At 43.2% G+C, this 20,577-nt stretch overlaps 1 protein-coding gene across 1 annotated transcript in view; it reads right to left on the bottom strand.

Moving 5' to 3' along the window:
* ggcx (gamma-glutamyl carboxylase) overlaps positions 1 to 19,904 on the bottom strand; it is a 22,947-nt gene extending 3,043 nt beyond the window's left edge. Inside the window, exons 1-13 of the mRNA XM_061263197.1 lie at positions 19,370 to 19,904; positions 17,878 to 18,048; positions 14,667 to 14,825; positions 14,417 to 14,582; positions 13,300 to 13,378; positions 11,910 to 12,016; positions 11,440 to 11,603; positions 10,473 to 10,774; positions 5,459 to 5,590; positions 5,015 to 5,166; positions 4,164 to 4,333; positions 3,474 to 3,604; positions 2,267 to 2,414 (exon numbers count right to left, since the gene is read on the bottom strand). Of these exons, the coding sequence (XP_061119181.1) occupies positions 2,267 to 2,414; positions 3,474 to 3,604; positions 4,164 to 4,333; positions 5,015 to 5,166; positions 5,459 to 5,590; positions 10,473 to 10,774; positions 11,440 to 11,603; positions 11,910 to 12,016; positions 13,300 to 13,378; positions 14,417 to 14,582; positions 14,667 to 14,825; positions 17,878 to 18,048; positions 19,370 to 19,400 (1,912 nt within the window). The 5' untranslated portion in view covers positions 19,401 to 19,904. The remainder of the gene's footprint in view (positions 1 to 2,266; positions 2,415 to 3,473; positions 3,605 to 4,163; positions 4,334 to 5,014; positions 5,167 to 5,458; positions 5,591 to 10,472; positions 10,775 to 11,439; positions 11,604 to 11,909; positions 12,017 to 13,299; positions 13,379 to 14,416; positions 14,583 to 14,666; positions 14,826 to 17,877; positions 18,049 to 19,369) is intronic.
* Between the last annotated feature and the right edge of the window lie 673 nt (positions 19,905 to 20,577).

The raw sequence follows: 20,577 nt of genomic DNA, 5'->3' as shown, positions 1-20,577 counted from the left end.
AAATACAGGTTCAGAAAGTAAAAGCCCTCCCCAGTATTTTTGCTCCAATCACCCGGATTAGCTAATTAGCACAATTCTTCAACCGGGAGGTACAGCTAATTAGTGAAATCAGCCGGCTGGAGTTAACGGGTGGAAGAAACGCATGGCAGGATTTTTTACTTTCTGACCTCTGGACTTTTCACCTCTGCTGTTCACGGTTTTCTGGACTGCCTGCGTTATCCCCCCCCCTCCCCCCCCCTCTGCTTCCAAGCTCTTTCTGGGTCTGTGCCAGAGCCTTACTGCTGTGTCACCACTATTTTCATCTGCATATTTAATGACATCTCATTTAGACCCGGACTCAAAAGGTCCCTGTGGAGCCATTGTTCAGATGGAAGAATGTGGTGAAGCGCTGCTGAGCTCACCGCTCACATTAGCGGGTGAAACGGGCCAACAGCAGACCCGGCACAGGAACATTAAAGATATTTTGCAACCAGGCTGTTATTGTATTGTATTACTCTTCTTATTGCTATTGCTCTACGGTTGCCAAAACAGAAGAGCTTTCGCTGGAGATTAAATAACCAAACAGGAATGTTGCGTGGATTATGGTCATACAGGTTTTTATACTATGCATAATGTTCATACATTTTTTATAATGTGTATTATGGTCATAAATGAGCAGTATGGTTAAACAGTACATGGCTTTATGCGTATTATGATCTGATCATTCATGTTTTTATGATGTGTATTATGGTCATACATATTTTATATGTGTACTCCGATCATACTATGGTCATATATGCCTTTATATTATGTATTATGGTCATACATGTTTTATAATGTATACTACGGTCATGTTATGGTCATACATGTTTCATAATGTGTACTATGGTCATATTACGATCATACATGCCTTTATATCATGTATTATGGTCATATGATGGTCACACATGTTTTTATAAGGTTTATTACGGTCATACACGTTTGCCTGAGCCTTCCTCAAAACTACATGGCAATGCTTTGAGGCGCTTAGACAACTGGGCTTGTCATCAGGAGGTGTCTGTTCGATATTACACTGATAAAATGGCCCCCTCTGTTTCACCACCTCTCTCCAGTGTGATTAAAGACCACACTGAGGCCCTTACCAATGCAATGCAATTCTAGGGTGTCATGGTGTCTCCTCTCCCTGAGAATGCAACCGGCTCTGAAGAGGCACCTGAACACAAGAGCTATTTATGGGGTCAGGGGCCACAGAAGACCGTAAGGATCAGGGGTTTCCTCTGTGACATTCGATTGTCAACTGGAAATCTTAACGTCTATGTAGATAATGGTTGTTGAGGCCTGCTAGTTTGGAATGTGTATTTTTGGAGCCAGCTCCAGTTTCAAGTGGAGGTGTGCTATGACCGGCCTGGTCACACAGACATAACATTTTGTCAAAAAGGTGTCAAACTACAGGCAGAATGTGGATTATTGATTATTGCCGACAACCATCACCTCTGTTTTTAAAAGCAGTAGATTCACATCTTGCAGATTCAACAGTTGAGCTGAATGGCTTCCTAACATATTCATTTTTGGTCTCTTTAGTAAGAGGCAAAAATCATTAACCGTTAATAATATTACCATGGTGCTTATCCCTGCTTCCAACAACATGAAGTCACTTGAATTAATAAGTACGACAGCTTTTAGGTCAGCCAGTTCCAAACCCCCAGTTACACATCTTAACCCAGCCTTAGCCCCGATCATTCACGAAGCACTAACAACATGAAATGTGGCTAAATCTTTTCGTTGTGTAACGAGGCTTACAGAAGTGAACCTCTTATCAGACCCCCACAGGAAACCAGACTGTGTTTACTGTGCGGACTCAGCAGGGTTTGATAAAGAGACGGTGGTCAAATAAAGCACCTTTGCCCCCATCATTCTTCTACCTCTATGGATTGTCCCCAGAACTACTACAGATAGCATTAGATTCAGTATTATGTAACCCTAGGCCTTCTATATACAGTGTGCTCATGTTTGGTATGTTGGAATGCTGACATCACAGGGAATATGTTGCCATCATGCTGTGCTGTACTACAAAGGTCAACCAGGTTTGTTAGACATACAGAGATAACACAAGCAGGGTCATTGATGTCACTGCCATTTTGTGAGTGCTTCTTTATGTGTTGATTAAGTGTTTATCTTTGATCCTTTGGGTAAAGAGATGGGGTAAAGTGGAATGCGTGCCGTTCCGCGTATTACCATTTCACCGCTTACATTCAGCGGGTGTGGGTTCGGGTGTGTGAGGACTCACCGGTGCCGTTCCTGATTCGCTCCTGCAGCTCAAACAGTCTGGTGAAGTTCTTCTGCAGCGCCACTTCAGTGGTGTTGACGTAGATGTACATGTAGCAGGAGGGCCGGTCCGATACGGTGTACACTTTATGGTAGGCTCCAGCAGGTAGCTGTTCGCACACACAAACACACAGACAAACACACCCACACACATATACACAGACAAACACACACACACACAGAGGAATAAAAACAGAAAATAGACAAATGATTATAAAAGGCTGACAATGCATTTGTGGTTTTCTGAATGAGGCTTAACAAACACTCACAATTCTCTCCTCACGTTGACGAATCTGCGAGTTAGCAGGAAAGAGGCATCTAATTTACGGACACAAACACAGGCCTAGGCAGCGGCTGGAGATAAAGGCTCCAAATCAAATATGATGACTGCGACGTTTCCTTTAAATTATGTTTGCTGTGTTTGCTGGGGCAGTAAAAACACTTTTACTCTGTTACTCCCTAAGTGTGCTGCTCCTTTACCACCAGGGAACCCTGGGAGGACAGGACTGCACAATGCGCAGCCTGTCCAAACATCTCACACAGGCGACAGGACAAAACCCTCCAGCAGCCACCCAATCAAAGACCGCTGCCGTTTCTGCAGAACATTTTAATAAAACCCGCAAGATTACCATATTTATTTATTTATGTTATTATTATCGATGAGGATTTAGTGTTGAATAGGCATATGAGGAATGTTTATTTTACTTTGACTGATAAATTGGTGTGTGTGTGATCACCCATATTAATATAATTTTACTGCCGCAGTTTTGTTTTTCGGCCAAACACCAGCTTGTTACATGGCAGATAGTTCAGACCATTAAAACACTACAGCTGCATAGCCATTACCATTAATAGTGGCTGACATTACTGTGTGTGCACCAATCCATACCCTGGAAACAGCTGAGGCAGCCCATTACAATCGCAAACAAACACATCCTGCCGCAGCTCTCCTTCCCTGCGCTAGCGTCTCCCCACAATACTCAGATCAGCAGACCACGAGATACAAACACACGAGGCGCAGAGCACATTAAGAAAGCATTAGCTTTAAATTAAAATTGTTGACGTTTTCTATTGCCCGTGATATTTCCAGACACAACTGCGTATGCCGATTCTGGGATAACAGCTATTCGGTTTAAATGTTGGGAAGATGGTTCCAGGCAGAACTGTACCTTCATCAGGTCTCCAGGCTGCAGGGTATAGTTGGTCTTCTCCTCCACGATCTCAACGCTCACCTGTCCCTGCAGCACCTGGACACTGGTGTTGCCCAAATCTTTGCTCACATAGTTCTCCAGGTGAAGGCCTAAAGGATACAAATACAAAATGGTGGATTTTTAATTCATCACTAAATGTTTATATATTCATGCACAGCAGACTCACGGAGAACGGTACGAAAAACAAAAACCATCCAGTGAGGGGACGTTCTGGGGGTGAAAACGCCTTGTTAATGAGAGAGTTCAGAGGAGAATGGCCAGGCTAGTTCAAACTGACAGGAAGGTGACAGTAACTGAAATAACCACGCGTTACAACAGTGGTATGCAAAAGAGCATGTCTGAACACACAACACATTGAATCTAGGTGTGGATGGGCTAGAAGCAGGAGACAACCAATACATCTAAAAATATCCCAGCATACATAGGTGAAAGTCAGGAATACACCTTGGACAGGTCGCCAGTCCATCGCAGGGCACACACACCATTCACTCACACACTCATACCTACGGGCAATTTAGACTCTCCAATCAGCCTAACCTGCATGTCTTTTGAACCCAGGACCTCCTTGCTGTGAGGCGGCAGTGCTACCCACTGCACCATCCGTGCCGGCCCATGCCGTATATATCATATGAATATAGAAGTACAAACCTGGGAAGTCAGCGATGAAGACCACTTCAGTCTGGTTGTCCAGAGAGCCTTCAATCTCCTGAAACTTTGTTCTCCATGGAGAAAGGTCCACAAGCAGAGGCATCAGCCACGAGTTGGGACGGAAGGGTGACCAGTCCGCAGTCACGATGTCCACACGGGGATCAAAGATCCTGAAGGTAAGAAATCACATGTATAATTATTCATATATATCCACCTCCGCTAAAAATCTCAGTTAAAATGTACGTAATGGTAATTAAGAGAGCTTAATTATTCAGGGGATACAAGATTCACACTACCAAACAGTCCAACACATCTAACACGCTTGAGCATCTTAGAGATTACCATAGCTGCATGTCCAAGCTTAGTGAAAAAATCTCTTCCTGGTTTTAGTATCTAAAACACCCATAAAAAGTTCACCAAGAGCAGTGACGTAGGTTCTCAAGTCGCTAACCCTGCCCCCAGAGTGCACTTCTCCCTCCCCCTCCTGCGGACAGCTCTGCGTTAACATTTAGCAACGTCAACCGATAATTACGCAGAAACATACGTCATGTCACGTGAGAAACAGTTTTACAGGTCAGAAAAAAAGCAGTTAGACCCTAAAACACGCATATAGTACTTCTGCAAAAATTGCAATCATTTTCCTTGGATCAGTATGGAACACAAATCAAAACTGCCAGGATGATATGTAAAGCTCAAAAACACAAAAAATATGCGCGGGGGCCTTTAAGCTCTCCCTGGCGCATTGCCCAGCGTGGCCAGATTTAGCGAGACAAACGAGCGACTTCACCGTCAGAAACGGGCCAAAAGAAGCGCGAGAGCGGCGGGGAGCCGGGGCCCGGCTGGTACAGCACCTCTGCTGGAAGCGCTCGTTGATGGACACCCAGATATCGAAGAAGATCTGCGGCTCCGTGATGTTGTAATGGACCAGGTTGTGGCTCAGGCAGGTGGCGTACTGCTTTAACATGTCCCCGTGGTCCTTCCAGCGCCGGGTCTGGGTGAACACCTGCGAGGCGCAACAACGACGAACGCTGCAGAGAATTTACCGCAACACTTACACTCCAGCGCAAGCCTGAGCACCCGGGTTTACGGCTCTGTTTTAACCTGCTGCAGGGTTATAAAGCCTATGGGCCTGCATTGACCTGCAACAGGGTTATAAAGGTTATGAGCCCGCATTGACCTGCTACAGGGTTATAAAGGTTATGAGCCCGCATTGACCTGCTACAGGGTTATAAAGGTTATGAGCCCGCATTGACCTGCTACAGGGTTCATTATGGTCTTCTCTTCTTGTTACTTACCCCAGGGTTGAGATATCCAATATCTCCAGTCTTTCCATCCCTGTAGGTGATCTTAACATGCTGGTGTGTGCGAGTGTGCACCATCATATCCCATGAATATCCATACAGGCCATTGGTCCAGTTGTTGTAGCCCTGAGACAGATAAATCAGATTTCAGATCTTTAGATAAAATATCATATTAGACGAAGGTAAACTGTGAGCAAAAATACATTTTCTTAAAATGATTACCGTATTTATTTTAATGAAAAAAGTAATCAAACACCCATTACCAGAAAAGGTAGCGGTCCCACAAATTTGTTTCATCATTTGAAATGCCACCCACTACAAAACCAAGCCTGAAACTCTGCATATCCCCATCTCCACCCACACCCAATAAAACGTCAACCAACTAACCACGACCATTTTCCCAAATCAATCCCAATTACAAAAAAAGGCTAAAATGGAAATAAATCCCGGCTGCAGTAATCAACAGTAATCCAAAGATGTGTTGTAGAAAAGCCCAAATTCAAAAAACTTTAAGACTTTAAGAAATTATGAATTGCCAGGTCGCTATTTATTTTTCAGAGAAAGCAAAATGCAGAGTTATACATTTCAGTGAGAGAAAAGTTGGCCCACCTGCTAGCAAATGCGACCCTGTTCCTCACAACTTTGAGGTCCAGCAGAACGTGTGAGCCACAGAACATTACAACAGTTTCTACTGTACATTACAACAAAGTTTGTGCCTTCAAACAAGCTTTTTCCCCAGAGGATCATACAGGCCAGATCATCGCACAAGGCTTAAAAGAATCTCCCTCATGTCAGGTCTGTGCTCTCACGTCATGGAACTTAACAGAAGCTTGTCAAGTGAGCATCGCCACCAATAACAGGACTAACATAATCAAAGCTGTGAACCTGAATAAATGGATAAGACTGCAGTGTTTGGCTGCACCTAGCGATTGGTAAATTTTTGTCTCCTCCGAGTGGGAAAATAATAATCATTTTCATTCATGTTGTAATAGCCAACTGTTAAAGACAACACTAAGAGAGCACTTCACAATTGTTTCATGTGATTAAAAACTGTGTGTGTGTGTGTGTGAGTGTGTGTGTGTATATCGCTGTCCCACGCGATATGGAGGGCATTTGTATAGTTTATACTCATTTCTCACTGCGAAGAAAGATTTGGGGGTTGTCCATTGTTGCCTTTACGGTACATTAATGTAGAGGCGGTAACAGCCCATGAAACTTTTTATTTTACTGTTCCATTAAAGCACCACAGGACTCCGCTCTAATAACCCTGTGACGTTCACAGAAATAAGGTTTCCTGGGGTCCCGGGCACTCTGAAAGAGCACAGGCTGCTAAGGACACAACGCAAAATAACCATCCAGAACTACAGCATGGCTCCTCATTATAAGGTTTGTGTTGGCATTCAGGGCAGGGTCTGAGTAAGCACAACAGCAGCCTGAGATAAAACTAAGGTCATGTAGGACAACCAACAAGTGATGTTCGGCCCAGCACCTTCCTCTGGAGATAGATACCCACACAGGAACAATGCTCTTACGTATATAGCGAAGCGACAGCCCTGAATATTAAATTTAGACTAACCTTTCCAGCAAATAATACCGTGACGCAGAGTGAACATTCCTGTGTGTTTGAAAGCCCTTGAAAAAGTGAATCAACCCGTATGAGGGACAAACACAATGCCTATTTGGACTATTTATCCGAGCTGTACCATGCAGGGTTCCCATTCAAATGGGATTTGTGTTATAGACAGAAGGGTGACCTCGCCACATCATGTTTTCTGTCACTGAGCTTTGAAATGCAACATCAACACTCACTTCCAAACAGCTTGTTTGGCACGGTCTTTTATTAATGGGATGTTCTGCACCCACAATGCTTTAGTCAACAATAAGGCTACTCTTGGGAGCAGGATCAGTCATGCCAATCATTGCTTTCCTTGTTTAGGGGAATGCAGGAAGGAGATTATATGACGTTTTGTTTGGGAATTAATTATGTTTACAGTGCTGCTGGGAGTACAGTTTCTCTTTACTCTATACAACACTATGAGCCCGAATGGCGGACCACTGCAACATACAGCTGGATATAGGAGTTATGCACTGTGGTGGTTTCCATGAAGGGATACAATGTGATGTCACCACAATGCAGATTTGGATTTGGATCAGGGCATTAAGCAATAGGAGAGAGCTTTCACTGACCATTCTAAAACCATAAACCGGGAGCTCATTTCACATTCTCCTGCGAAATACAAACTACGCAGCTGAAAAGCCAAGAGCAGTCCAGCGACTCAAGGGCAAGCTGATAAAACACTGTCCTTCTATTTAAACACAAAGAAAAGCCCTGTAAGTACATCCCAATGAAACTCTCACAACCCATTACTTTACATTACTTACCCTATCATCCTGTGACCGTACAAAGCAAATTATATAACCTATAAAAACAAGCAGGTTATATAATCTATAAAACATCAGCCGCTAAAACAGGTAACAGATGGAAGAAAAGCCTAATCAATAGTAATACTCCTCCCAAATGTACTTATTTTAATGTTATGCCCTGAGGCTTTGCCATCACCATTTTCCCAGGAATGATTAGGCTACTCGATGGACAGGAGTTCTCTCTGGAGCTACAGTATTTCCCATAAGAGTTATTATCATGAAATGAATGATGGTATTACTGTGCAGCCCAATTCAGCAGTGCCATTTCACTTCTCATCTGAACTCTACCTGCATGGAAAAGGATTTTAAGAAATGCGGGTATTGAAATGTTCATTAAAGGTTTCAGCATTGCTATGCTTTTACACACACCTTAGCTTCTTAACACAGGGAGAGCGTAAGAAAAGTCACTTTAACATGATCCAAAATACCCTGAAGCCTGGATTATTCAGAAATGCCATTATTTTTCTAAATAACATATGATAGTTCTCCTGTATGAGGCATCAATATTACTCGAGAGTATTACACTAGTAATATTCACTAGTGTTTCTTACCATGATAACGTGCTCATGTGCTTTGATGAGCCACACATTTAGCAACCAACAAAACCACAAAACTATAAAACCACAAACCCAATATCTGTGAATATCTGTAATTATGACAGTTGTCTCAGATCAAATGACCTTTAACATTCTCTCTGTGACTGCAAGGAGACTAGTCACTTTAACATGTTCCAAAAAAGCCATTATTTTTATAGTTCTATTCTATAGTTATATATCATAGTTTTCGCCAGTATGAGGCATCAGTATTATTCTACTCTATTTCTTACCATGACAATGTGCTTTACTCATGTCTTTTGATGAGCCACACATTTAACAAACAACAAAACCGCAAAACTGCAAAACCACATCTGCAATTATGACTCTCATTCTCTGTGGGACTGCAAGGAGACACACATCTCTGATGACTGCAGCATGTGGGTTTCCCTAGTCCCTTTAGTCTCTGTGAAGATTACTGGTGAAAAAAAGGAGAGATTTTCATGTGGCATTGTGCCCAGTGCTAGACAAATGATCATATTTTAGCACAGGGGAATGGTGATTCAGAATGAGTCTTTTTCATCCATTTGGCACCACCCCCTGGCCAGTTGGTGTAACTGCATGCTGTCCTGCATTCGGGAGCCGCAATCTAATGGAATTTCTTTTTCTCTGGCAATAAAACCAGCATTATCTCGATGTTTCAGCACAAGTGCCAGAAGAGGAAAGTGTGGAGGGCGAGTTATCGCTTAAGAGACTGTGGATTTCTCTGGCTGAAGAGCTTTGCAGTCTACCCTTGTATTTACTCAACCATGAAGTGGGTAGCCAGAGGCTAACAGCAGCTTCTAAAATGGAGGTAGTTTCATCTACTTTTTTCTCCTTGGTTATTTTAAGTCTTTTAAGCTTTCCTCTCCAGCAATATTTAAAGCTATACTTCAACCATGGTCTTACCAAGTCAAGTGGAGTGCTTCCAATTCAGTATTGACCATATTAATACAATATTAATTAATTAATTCACAACACAATTCTGTGTGTTATCTCCGACCACATGAATCCCCCATCCTCACTGTATGTTATCACTGACCATATTAAGTTCCCATACCCGCTGTATGTTATCTCTGACCATATTAATCCCCTATACTCGGTGTATGTTATCTCTGACCATATTAATCCCCTATTAATCCCCTATTGCACTTTGTTGTACGTCGCTCTGGATAAGAGCGTCTGCAAAATGCCAATAATGTAATGTAATGTAATGCTATACTTGCTGTATGTTATCTCTAACCATATTAATCCCCTATACTCGCTGTATGTTATTTCTAATCATATTAATCCCTTATACTTGCTGTATGTTATCACTAACCATATTAACTCCCCATACTTGCTGTATGTTATCTCTGACTACATTAACTCCCCATCCTCACTGTATGTTATCACTGACCATATTAACTCCCCATCCTCACTGTATGTTATCTCTGACCATATTAATCCCCCATCCTCGCTTTATGTTATCTCTGACTATATTAATCCCCTATACTCGCTGTATGTTATCTCTGACTAAAAGACAAGGCTAGTCCCTTATTGCCCTTGTAGCTTGCAACAGCCATTGCACCACTGGCTCAATAACCAGCCAAGTCTAGATTTTTAAGTTAATTACCACATAACTACGCACAGAATCGCACAGATTATGCAAATAATCTTTTCAGAGTGCCACTGCTGACACTGAGGATAAAAATGATTGAGTATTAGTATTACTAGTATTAGTATTCAAACACTGCCACTGTCCATTTTACGATCCCCCATTTCAGACCTGGGTCAAATACATAATTGCTTTGCATTCAAATACATTTCTACACTTTACTTATTTGATGTATTGGAACCCATGAAATACTCCCAAAATCTACAAAACCCCCCTTATGGTCATCTTGGTTGGTTCAATTGCACCAGGCAAGCTCAATCGAGCACAGAAACAGATTGGAATCCAAAAAACGATGGCGTATTTGACGATTGCATATTTGCTATCGTGACTAACACCGTGAGTGCCGTGTAACTACCTGAGTGATGAAGTGTGAGTATGGCAGGAAGAACTGCTCGCTCAGGTAGAGCAGGGTGAACAGGGCCCCAAGCCTGTGTCTGCGTCCAGGTTTGAGAGGCCTGGGGACCGGGGGAGGTCCCTGCCCATCTGCAGAGCCTGCCGCCGTCTCTGGGTACACACAGGAGGTACTGGACTGAGGCGTCGGTTCGGCGGGTGGCAGTACCGCCTTAAGAACCGATGGGAAGCCACCAAAGAAGCGTCTCGGCCAATCAGGATAGCAGAAAATGGGACTGGAGGCCAACATGGTGTAGGCAAACATTCCTGTAAACAGAGACGGTCTCATTAGGAGCCAAAACGTTCTGCACAAGGAGACAAAACTCACATAATTTATTACTTTATTTTAATAGTAAAACCTGCAATAAAAGGTCCTATTTACCACTTTAATTTCAGATGAAAACCTGCATTAAGAAACTCACACAATTCACCACATTATTTTAACAGAAGATCATAAGATCACAAGCCATCATACAAATCAGCTTATTACCATTACTAGATTATGGGGAGTGTACTATACATTGAATCTCCTCCTGGAGCAGAAGGGGGTCTCTTGGTGGTGGGGTGGGGCATTACAGCCCAATTGCAGGCAAGACCATATTTGGGCAAACTAAGGGAATTGTGGAATGTGGGGGGCTTGCTCAGGACAAAGACCAGAGGGACATTCTTGGAGAATCTGCATAAAGACATCAGAATTCTCTTTGTGTTCCTTTGCTTTGTCCTAGTCCTTAGATGTTATGCCTTTCCTTTTCCAAATAGCATAGTGTCTTTAATTGTCTTGTAAATATAGTTTTTACCTTTTACCATCATCATATTGCTGGTAATAAACTGCTTCCATTTTTCAGTGCGCATCTCTGGCGCACTTTTTAAAAGCCTGATTTTACAAAGGCCTATCACGCAGCCCTGGATAGAAGAGTGTCTGCCCTTCTCACCGATGCTGAAAAGCTGGGAGTTCATGCAGTGGAAGTAGGAGACGAAGAACATGGCGAAGGGGCGCGTGGCATCAAAGAAGAGAAGATATCCAGCCGTCAGGTCCAGCACGAGGCCTCCACCATGGACAACGAGGAGGCTGACCATCTCCACCGGCAGAATCAGCCTGCAGGGAGAACCAGAGGGAAGACAACACACACACACACACACACGCGCGCGCACACGCGCACGCACACACACGTGCACACACGCGCACACACGCACGCACGCACACACACGCACGCGCACGCACGCGCACGCACACACGCGCACACACGCACACGCACACGCACACACGCACACGCACACGCGCACGCAAATGCACACACACGCACACACACGTACACACACGCACACACACACACAAACACATGAGCACGACACCCAGGGCAAAACCCACCACCAGAAAACCCTGTACTACAGAGCGGCTCACTTGAAAGGGTCGAACAGCCAATGGTGGGCCAGATGCTGCATGGAGTATCCACCCACCCAATCGGAATCCAGCTTCTTAATGCCAGCAATGAAATACACAATGAAAATCTGCAAAACAACACAGACAGAGACACTCTCAGGACACTTTCAGCCTCATCTTCATTGTTAGCTTATTTTATCCCTCAATTTACCAGTAAAGTTACACTGAGACGATCGCTTTAGAAAGGGTGTCTGGGCAAAACATTGTCCAAGTGTAAACACAATAAAACGGTAAGAAAAAACACAGAAGATCATGGCATAATGAACAGAGAATGTTTTTGTTTTGTAACTTATTATTATTAAGACCAGAAGTGCGTTCAAGATGGCACACATTAGCTAACACTCGCCAACATATTCAAACTTCTGTTCGCCTCTAATGTTAGCTAACAGTTTGAAAAGGTAGTGCACGGCGAACAAAAATGGCAGCTGACAGGGAAAACGGAGAGAGAACAAATGTTGTAATTATTTGGCTGTTATAATACACTTTAATCAGTGTAATATTTGTTCTTACCTTTAAATATAAATCACAGTTAAGCAACAAATCAGCTAACTGGTATTGTTAGACGCAAAGTCGCATCCGTTTGTATTAAAAAGGCCTGGGCGTCAAACTAAATGGAATGGAAAATGGAAAATGGAAAATTGTAGTAATGGTTTTCTGCAAACACAGTTCGCCGCGAACGTTTGCGGTCTTGAAAGTACGTCTGGTGCATGCCATATCTGCACACTTTCCTGCACAACCTCCCAATCCAGTGAATCCAGTGCTAAACGTTGTATTTCATACAGGTGGCATAATATTTTAGACAGAATGAGGACCTATGGAGACTGAATGGACCATTGAAGCATATGCTGCTTACATATATACTGACCTGAGTTCTGTGCTGTATTCTAAGTGACAGACTGAACACTCCATATGTACTGACCTGAGTTCTGTGCTGTATTCTAAGTGACAGACTGAACACTCCATATGTACTGACCTGAGTTCTGTGCTGTATTCTAAGTGACAGACTGAACACTCCATATGTACTGACCTGAGTTCTGTGCTGTATTCTAAGTGACAGACTGAACACTCCATATGAACTGACCTGAGTTCTGTGCTGTATTCTAAGTGACAGACTGAACACTCCATATGTACTGACCTGAGTTCTGTGCTGTATTCTAAGTGACAGACTGAACACTCCATATGTACTGACCTGAGTTCTGTGCTGTATTCTAAGTGACAGACTGAACACTCCATAGGTACTGACCTGAGTTCTGTGCTGTATTCTAAGTGACAGACCGAACACTCCATATGTACTGACCTGAGTTCTGTGCTGTATTCTAAGTGACAGACTGAACACTCCATATGTACTGACCTGAGCCCTAAGGATGGTGTAGTTCCAGAGTGGCACATGGGCATTCTTCTTTTTAGCATTCCAAAGTCCATCTATCGACCTGCAAACCATGACAACACATACCTCATCACTGTACCGGGAAACGATCCAAGTTTGGCAATTACTGTAAAATTAACCATGTCTGCCAGACTGGTGTTAGCACTCATGTACCTTAACTCCAAACCCTAATCTGGGGCGACATTGGTGTGTCAAAGTGTCCCTGAGCAAGACACCTAACCCCCAAATACACCTGACGAGCTGGTTGATGCCTTGCATAGCAGCCAATCGCTGAGAGTGTGTGTATGAATGGGTGCATCAATTGTACAGCACTTTGGATAAAGGCGCTATATAAATGCCAACCATTTACCATTTACCATATTCTGTCACAGCAACTAATGAGCTAACACTACTGCCTGTTACATTTACATCCACTGTTTATTGGAATTTTCTGGAGTGCTCTGCTTTCGATTAGTCCTGTCTGTGGCTCAGTCAAAGTATTTTTGGGTAAGTCATACAATAATACTTACTCAAAGTATTTGGGGTAAGCTACAATGTTGATGTAAAGGCACATAATAGGGTGTCCAGCAATTAAGTTTTTTTTCAGCACAGCATATGTACTGTGGCTGGCACAGAGCCCACCAGTGTCTGAAATTCAGCAGTACTAATTCAAGGAGAAAGTCATATCGACCCAAGCTTAGTAGATGTTATTATTAATTTTTAAACGGTGAGCAGACAGTCCACTCTCCTTATGTATTTTATCTACTTTATTCAGATAGCAGACAGAGTCGGGATCACAGTTCCCTGGCAGGGACTCAAACTCATAGCATCACAGGGGGGATTTGTATGTCTCTCCACAAATAGTATGGCAACCAGATCCTATCCGGATTATCGTCTTTTCCCTAATCACTACACAAGATATTCGGGAAGTGATGCAACGTTAAACTAAACTTCCACTCTTATTATTTTCCTGAGATAACTCTCCAGTGTGCTCTGTGTTACTGTACATCTCCACTGTACTCCCCAATTTCAGATGAAACACAATATTCCTCAGACAATTTCTGAGACCGGTTGGTGGAGGGGAGTCACATGACTCACTCACCAGTATCTGTTTGCATCCATTAAGGAGAGCTGGAAACCGATGAGCCCATACAGGTAGGAGTGGTTGTTCCAGGCGGTCTTGTCCAGGAAGAAGACGTACCAGTAGGTGGAGATGAACATGAGGCAGGAGAGCCGGTGGACACAGCCCAGCATGATGCCCACAGCGCCTGTTCAACGGCACAGAGTGACGGAGAGAACACGAGCCGACTGACCAAAGGCCACACACCGACAGGAACAGGAAGTGAGCTCACCCAAGAACATCACCACATAGACCAGGTACATCCAGTCCAGCGGCAGGGGCTGCAGGAAGTTGAAGAGAGGAAAGCGGCACACGGGAGTGCCGTCAAGGTATTTGTAGTCCAGGTGACTGAGGCCTCGCTCCTGGGTGATGTCCACCGCCATCAACAGGCCTGAGAATCAGATTAAAAGTGGTATTCTCCTTTGCCTTGGGACTTGACAAGGATAAGCAATTTTATAATATGCATTTCGGTCTGGATGCCTTCTTGCTGAATTTGATCTTGGCCAGACCTGCATCAAATACGTAATTGTTTTGGATTCTAATACTTTTCTGTGCTCAACTGATCTTGCCTTGTGTGATTGAGCTAACTGAGAGGACCGGAAGGCAGGGCTGGTACTTTTTGAGAGAATTGCATAGGTTCCAATAAACCAGACAAGCACAGTCAAGCATAGAAAAGGATTTGACCCAGGTCTGATCTTGGCCTTAGTACCTTCTAATTTGGCCTTGGTGACCCAAATAGATTTTGGCTCAGCCAATGCCAGGGGCCTTGCCTTAAAATGATGAAATTTGTGGCCTGACACATACATGCACAAGAGGACAAAAACAACCACACCGAGAGGAAGAAAAGCCACACAATTACAGCCCTTGAGAATATGGTCAATGGCAAAGTGACAAAACTAAACAAACTCACCACAGCCATCCACCTCTCCATAACTACAACAACAAGGACATTTTAAATGAAAGGCAGGTCCCACCAAGCCCACCAGGACTGATGCTTTTCTTTGTGAAAAGTAAATCTTCATAATCAAATATAGTGTGAAAGTTTAACAAATCTGGGTGTCAGAACAGAGCAGCCACAGAAACATATGCACAGTGTTTGGCCAAGAGCAAAAGACCATAAACAAACTTCCAAAAAAAAAAGTGCATTCAAATAAGCCAATGGCATTTCTAGCAAGCAGAAATGCAAACTATACACATTCACACATGTATAATAACTACAGACCTGAAGAGAATCCAACACTCATTCTGATTAAAATGACAATATCCCACTTGGTCCTAATTTCCAGCACCTCTTTCCAGAGGATGATTGGCGGGATTGGTATATACTTAAGAAGAAACCCATTTTCTAATGCATCTCAACTTCATTGAATTACTGGATGAAAATGCAACATACTGCAAGATGAATTGTCCCCAGGTGGGGTGCTGCTGTAGTTGCCTTGAACAAAGGCATTTAACCTGAAACACTTCGGTAAAATGCCCAGCTGCATGAATAAACAGTATGTACTGAGAATGTGCGCTAGAAGTCACTCTGGACCTAAATTGTAAATGTGAAAAAGATTCCCCCAAGGCAGAGTGCCCGAGATACCCCTATACACTGATGACGTTACACTAGCCTAAGCTGGATATTCTCCTCTTTCATCCTGCTACTTCAAATTCTGCAAAATACATGGACATGTGGCCATGTATAAAACGTATTGCTTGGAATTCATATTTATTTAAAAAAGCTTTTGGATGGTTTCTATCATTTATTTCTGTGGTTTTACATGTTGCCTAAATATACACTCACTTTATCAGGGACACTATACTAATACTGGGCAGGGCCTCCCTTTGCTCTCAAAACAGCCTCAATTATTTGTGGCATAGATATTCCACAAGATGTAGAAAACATTCCTTTGAGATTCTGTTCCATGTTGACATGAATGCATCATGCAATTTCTGCAGATTCATCAGCTATGAATTTCCTGTTCTACCACATCCCAAAGGTGTTCCGTTAGATTCAGGTCTGGTGATGGGAAGGGCACTGAAGAACATTGAACTCATTGTCATGTTCATGAAACCAGTTTGACTTTTGCTTTGTGGCATGCTGCATTATCATGCTGGAAGTAGCCATTAGAAGATTTGTGAATTCGGGGTGAATTCGATTAGAATTGTGATGGTTCACATTATGTGATGTTTCTGTTCACCAGAATTGTACAGAGTGGTTATCCGAGTTATCATAAAATTCCAGATCATCAACCAAACCGGCCCATCTGGCACCAACATGCCACGGTCGAAATCAGTGAGATCACATTTTTTCCCCATCCTGATGGTTGGTGTGAACATTAACTGAAGCTCCTGACCCGTATCTGCATGATTTCATGCATTGCACTGCTGCCACAGAATTGGCTGATTAAACAATCGCATGTCGGTGTAAGTGTACAGGTGTTCCAAATAAAGTGCTCAGTGAGTGTACTCGAAAGATGTTTCTGCTTTCAAATGCCCATATTTGTAGTCCTGGGAACAGCAAAGATATAGAGGCGCTGGAAAAAAATGGCAACCAGATTGATTCCATGTATAAAAGACTTAAAAGGCTTATACTCTTTAAACTTGGTAAAAGGAGATTTAGGGGTGATTTGATTGAGGCTTTTAAATTCATTAAAGGGATTAAAGTGAATGACAGGCGATTCTTCAGTTCTTCAATTCGTTTAACAGAACAAGGGGGAATAAATGGAAATGGGAAATGGATAAATTCCACACAGATATTAGGAAGTATTTTTTCCACACAGAGTGGTCACTGTGTGGAATAGCTTGCCAGGACATGTAGTGGAGGCAGAAACATTGGGGGTTTTCAAGACCAGGCTTGATACTGTGCTAGATACTATTTAGCTTTTAGGCAAACTAAGCTGTAGGTACACTTTCATTCATTCATTCATTATCCTTACCCGCTTATCCTGAACAGGGTCGCAGGGGGCTGGAGCCTATCCCAGCATATATTGGGCGAAAGGCAGGAATACACCCTGGACAGGTCGCCAGTCCATCGCAGGGCACACACACCATTCACTCACACACTCATACCTACGGGCAATTTAGACTCTCCAATCAGCCTAACCTGCATGTCTTTGGACTGTGGGAGGAAACCGGAGTACCCAGAGGAAACCCATGCAGACACGGGGAGAACATGCGAACTCCGCACAGAGAGGCCCCGGCCGACGGGGATTCGAACCCAGGACCTCCTTGCTGTGAGGCGGCAGTGCTACCCACTGCACCATCCGTGCCACCTAGTAGGTACATTTTGCCACTTTTGTGGTCGGAAATGGCAAGCATTGCTGGGCTGAATGGCCTGTTCTTGCCATTATGTGATGATATGTGATATTAATGTTATGTCACGTAATGTTATGTTATATTTAAATCAACTCCCTGTATTAGCACACTGCCCAACAAGTGATCACATTTGGTCTACTCACCAAACATGAAGCGGAAGATTCCCAGCGCGGCAGGGTCGGTGGGGCGGTTGAGGAGGCGAACCAGCTGTTCCCATGACGACAGATCACTCTTCTCAAACCCAAAAACACGCTTCATCCAGCTTTCCTGCGGGGCATCACCCTGAGCCCCACTCCTCCCTCCAGCGGACGAGTCTGTGAAACAAAGCGGGTGAATCTGGATTTATCTTTCAAAGCGGGATAATATTACGTGGGTTTCGTCAAATTTATTAACATTACATTTACATGTATTCATCATGCTGAAGCAACGTACAATTAGTGCATACCAAAGGGTCATAGTAACAATTACAGAACAGGTGTTGGATAAGGTACAAATAGCATAAAAGATCAGTTTTCTCCAGCTAGGGACATATCTATTTCACATGTAGGCTAAGTCAGTAGGTATGGTAAAATACAATTCTCTGATATCTCTTCAGCAACATTTGTGTTCTCCAATGCTGCTTTAGAGAGACTTTTAGACAAGTACTACTTACTCTCCTTTGGGATTGAAAGGTTTCCAAGGGGCAGACACTACACCCAGTCTGACCTCTCCAGACTGCACTGAGCTCTGCCCTCCTACAGATCATTGATCTGCCCCTCCACCACGCAACTCAGTGTCCAACTTTAGGCTTCTGACCAGAACTCAGCTGGTCAGTGAGGTGAGACCACCTCACATGCAAGCAAAGAAAAGCAGCATTTAAAAAAAAAAGTGAGACAGAACCAAATTCTTTCAGGAAAAAAATGCTTACCGTTACCTCTGATGGTGCTGTGCCTACACTGTTTACTTTGACCTTTCTTATCATATTTACCAATGACAGAGTTTGGGCAGCTGTGTTAATCCTTACCTCCCTGCTCTCCACTTTCGCAATGCAACACTTAGCAAACCCTAGCCTGCCACATGTTGACCACTCTATAATACAGACCTGCTATAGGCAGTCTGTACAGTTCAGTATGTACATTCAGGAGCTTTAAGTATAAAGCAAAACTAATAACAAAATGTTTCACTACCGTTGGCATACGTGTGTAGGGCACTGTGCCTAGCCCAAACACTGGGCTGTGAGACGTGGTAATACCATGACTTAATATACCCTCACTTAATTTGGCTAGTCACTGACCGCAGCCAAATTAAACACGGCACACATTTCTGTAGATTCTGCATAACTGTTTTCATATCTTGAACTTAAGGTAACTTTTATAAGGGTTGGGTCACTGGCAACACATTCGCTCACATTGGATCGTGAGCTGTTGGAAGCACTGTCTTGCCATACAGTAGCCAGTACGCCAAGCAAAACACACTCGCCATCTGGAAGTGTATTCACATGCAAAATAATCGTTTCTCATTACCTAGAAGGTTAAAATGGGAATTGCATTATAGGCCTGGTTAGTTAGAAATGTACAAATATGTTAATGCCTATGTAGAAATTTGCACAGAAAGGCGCAATTTCAGCGATTTAGATGGCCATGTAGTGCAGGTTACCTGTTTTCGTGTCACCTCCCATTTTCTTCATGTCCGTGCAGTCCTGCTGCTACAGGTTCTTGTGTCTTGCAGGACAGCACAAAACTCTCCAGCGACTTTCCCGTTCGAAGCTGCTGCGCACGTAGGTAAATAGCTAGCCACGTGTCACATCCAGAGCAATGTTCTGGGTGAAGATGGGAAGGTTTTGATTTCCATAAAGCAAGAAGGAATCACGGGCGTTTTTGTAACGTATAAACGCTGGATAGATTTTTGTTATTTTATCAATTTTGTGAATCCGTTGATATAACCTACTGGGCTTGGGAAAAAATATCGTCTTCATGCGTCAAGGCGCCTAATTTCAGCTGCACATAGCACTGCGCGAGCCGTACTTATAAAATGAAATTTAAATAAAATGAAACGCACTGCCACTCAGCTCCTGTGCCGCTGCCAGCACGCAGTCGGATGTGACAGCATGACGTTTTAAACATGCTACAGCAGCATTGATATGTGACATAAATCACGTCTGCGAGCACTTCCGTGTTTTAACACGGGCAGTGTAAACAGTGACGACAGGCAGTGACGTCTCCACTCATTCATCGCAAAACCGGAAGAAAACTACCAATTAAAAAAAAACGCGTATATAAATGTTTGTATGTAATGTAGCTATGCGTTACTAAATGGGAAAGCACGCCCTCAGTCAAATAAGCAGTGAAGTAATGGAAAGTAAGCATGTACTCCCCATTAAAGTCTAGGAGGAATATCTGACTTTTGAAGGAAATGAAAAATAAAAGTTTTGAAACCGATGTATCGTCTTAATGCTTCGCATTAAAAGCAAACTGTGAAAAGGTTCTTATGCAAATAAATAACGTATTTCTCCCTATCTTATATAAGGTAAACTGAGCTCAAAGATAGAACATTGCAATGCATATCCCATTGACCCAAATCGATCAGGTAAATTGGCAAAATAAAGGCATATCCAGAGAAAGAAAGAAAAAGAAATGAGATCTAAAGGACCCGTCCGCCCTGACTGCAGTGTGAAGTTCTTACAACAATCAGTTATATTTGTTGGAAGATTGATTAGTAATGTCTTGTAATGACCCGGTTAAATGTTCGGATTTGTTTGAAATGTTCTCCTGTATCTGTTCACTGTATAGATTTGGTATCTGAGCGGGTGGGGGCTGGGATTTGTGTATGTTCACGCCTGTTTTCCGCTCTGGTGCCTCAGTGGT

This window comes from Conger conger, chromosome 12 (assembly GCF_963514075.1).
Source record: "Conger conger chromosome 12, fConCon1.1, whole genome shotgun sequence".
Taxonomy (NCBI): Eukaryota; Metazoa; Chordata; class Actinopteri; order Anguilliformes; family Congridae; genus Conger; species Conger conger.
The sequence above is the reverse complement of the archived record's forward strand: the minus strand, read 5'-3'. Positions and strand labels throughout refer to the sequence as shown.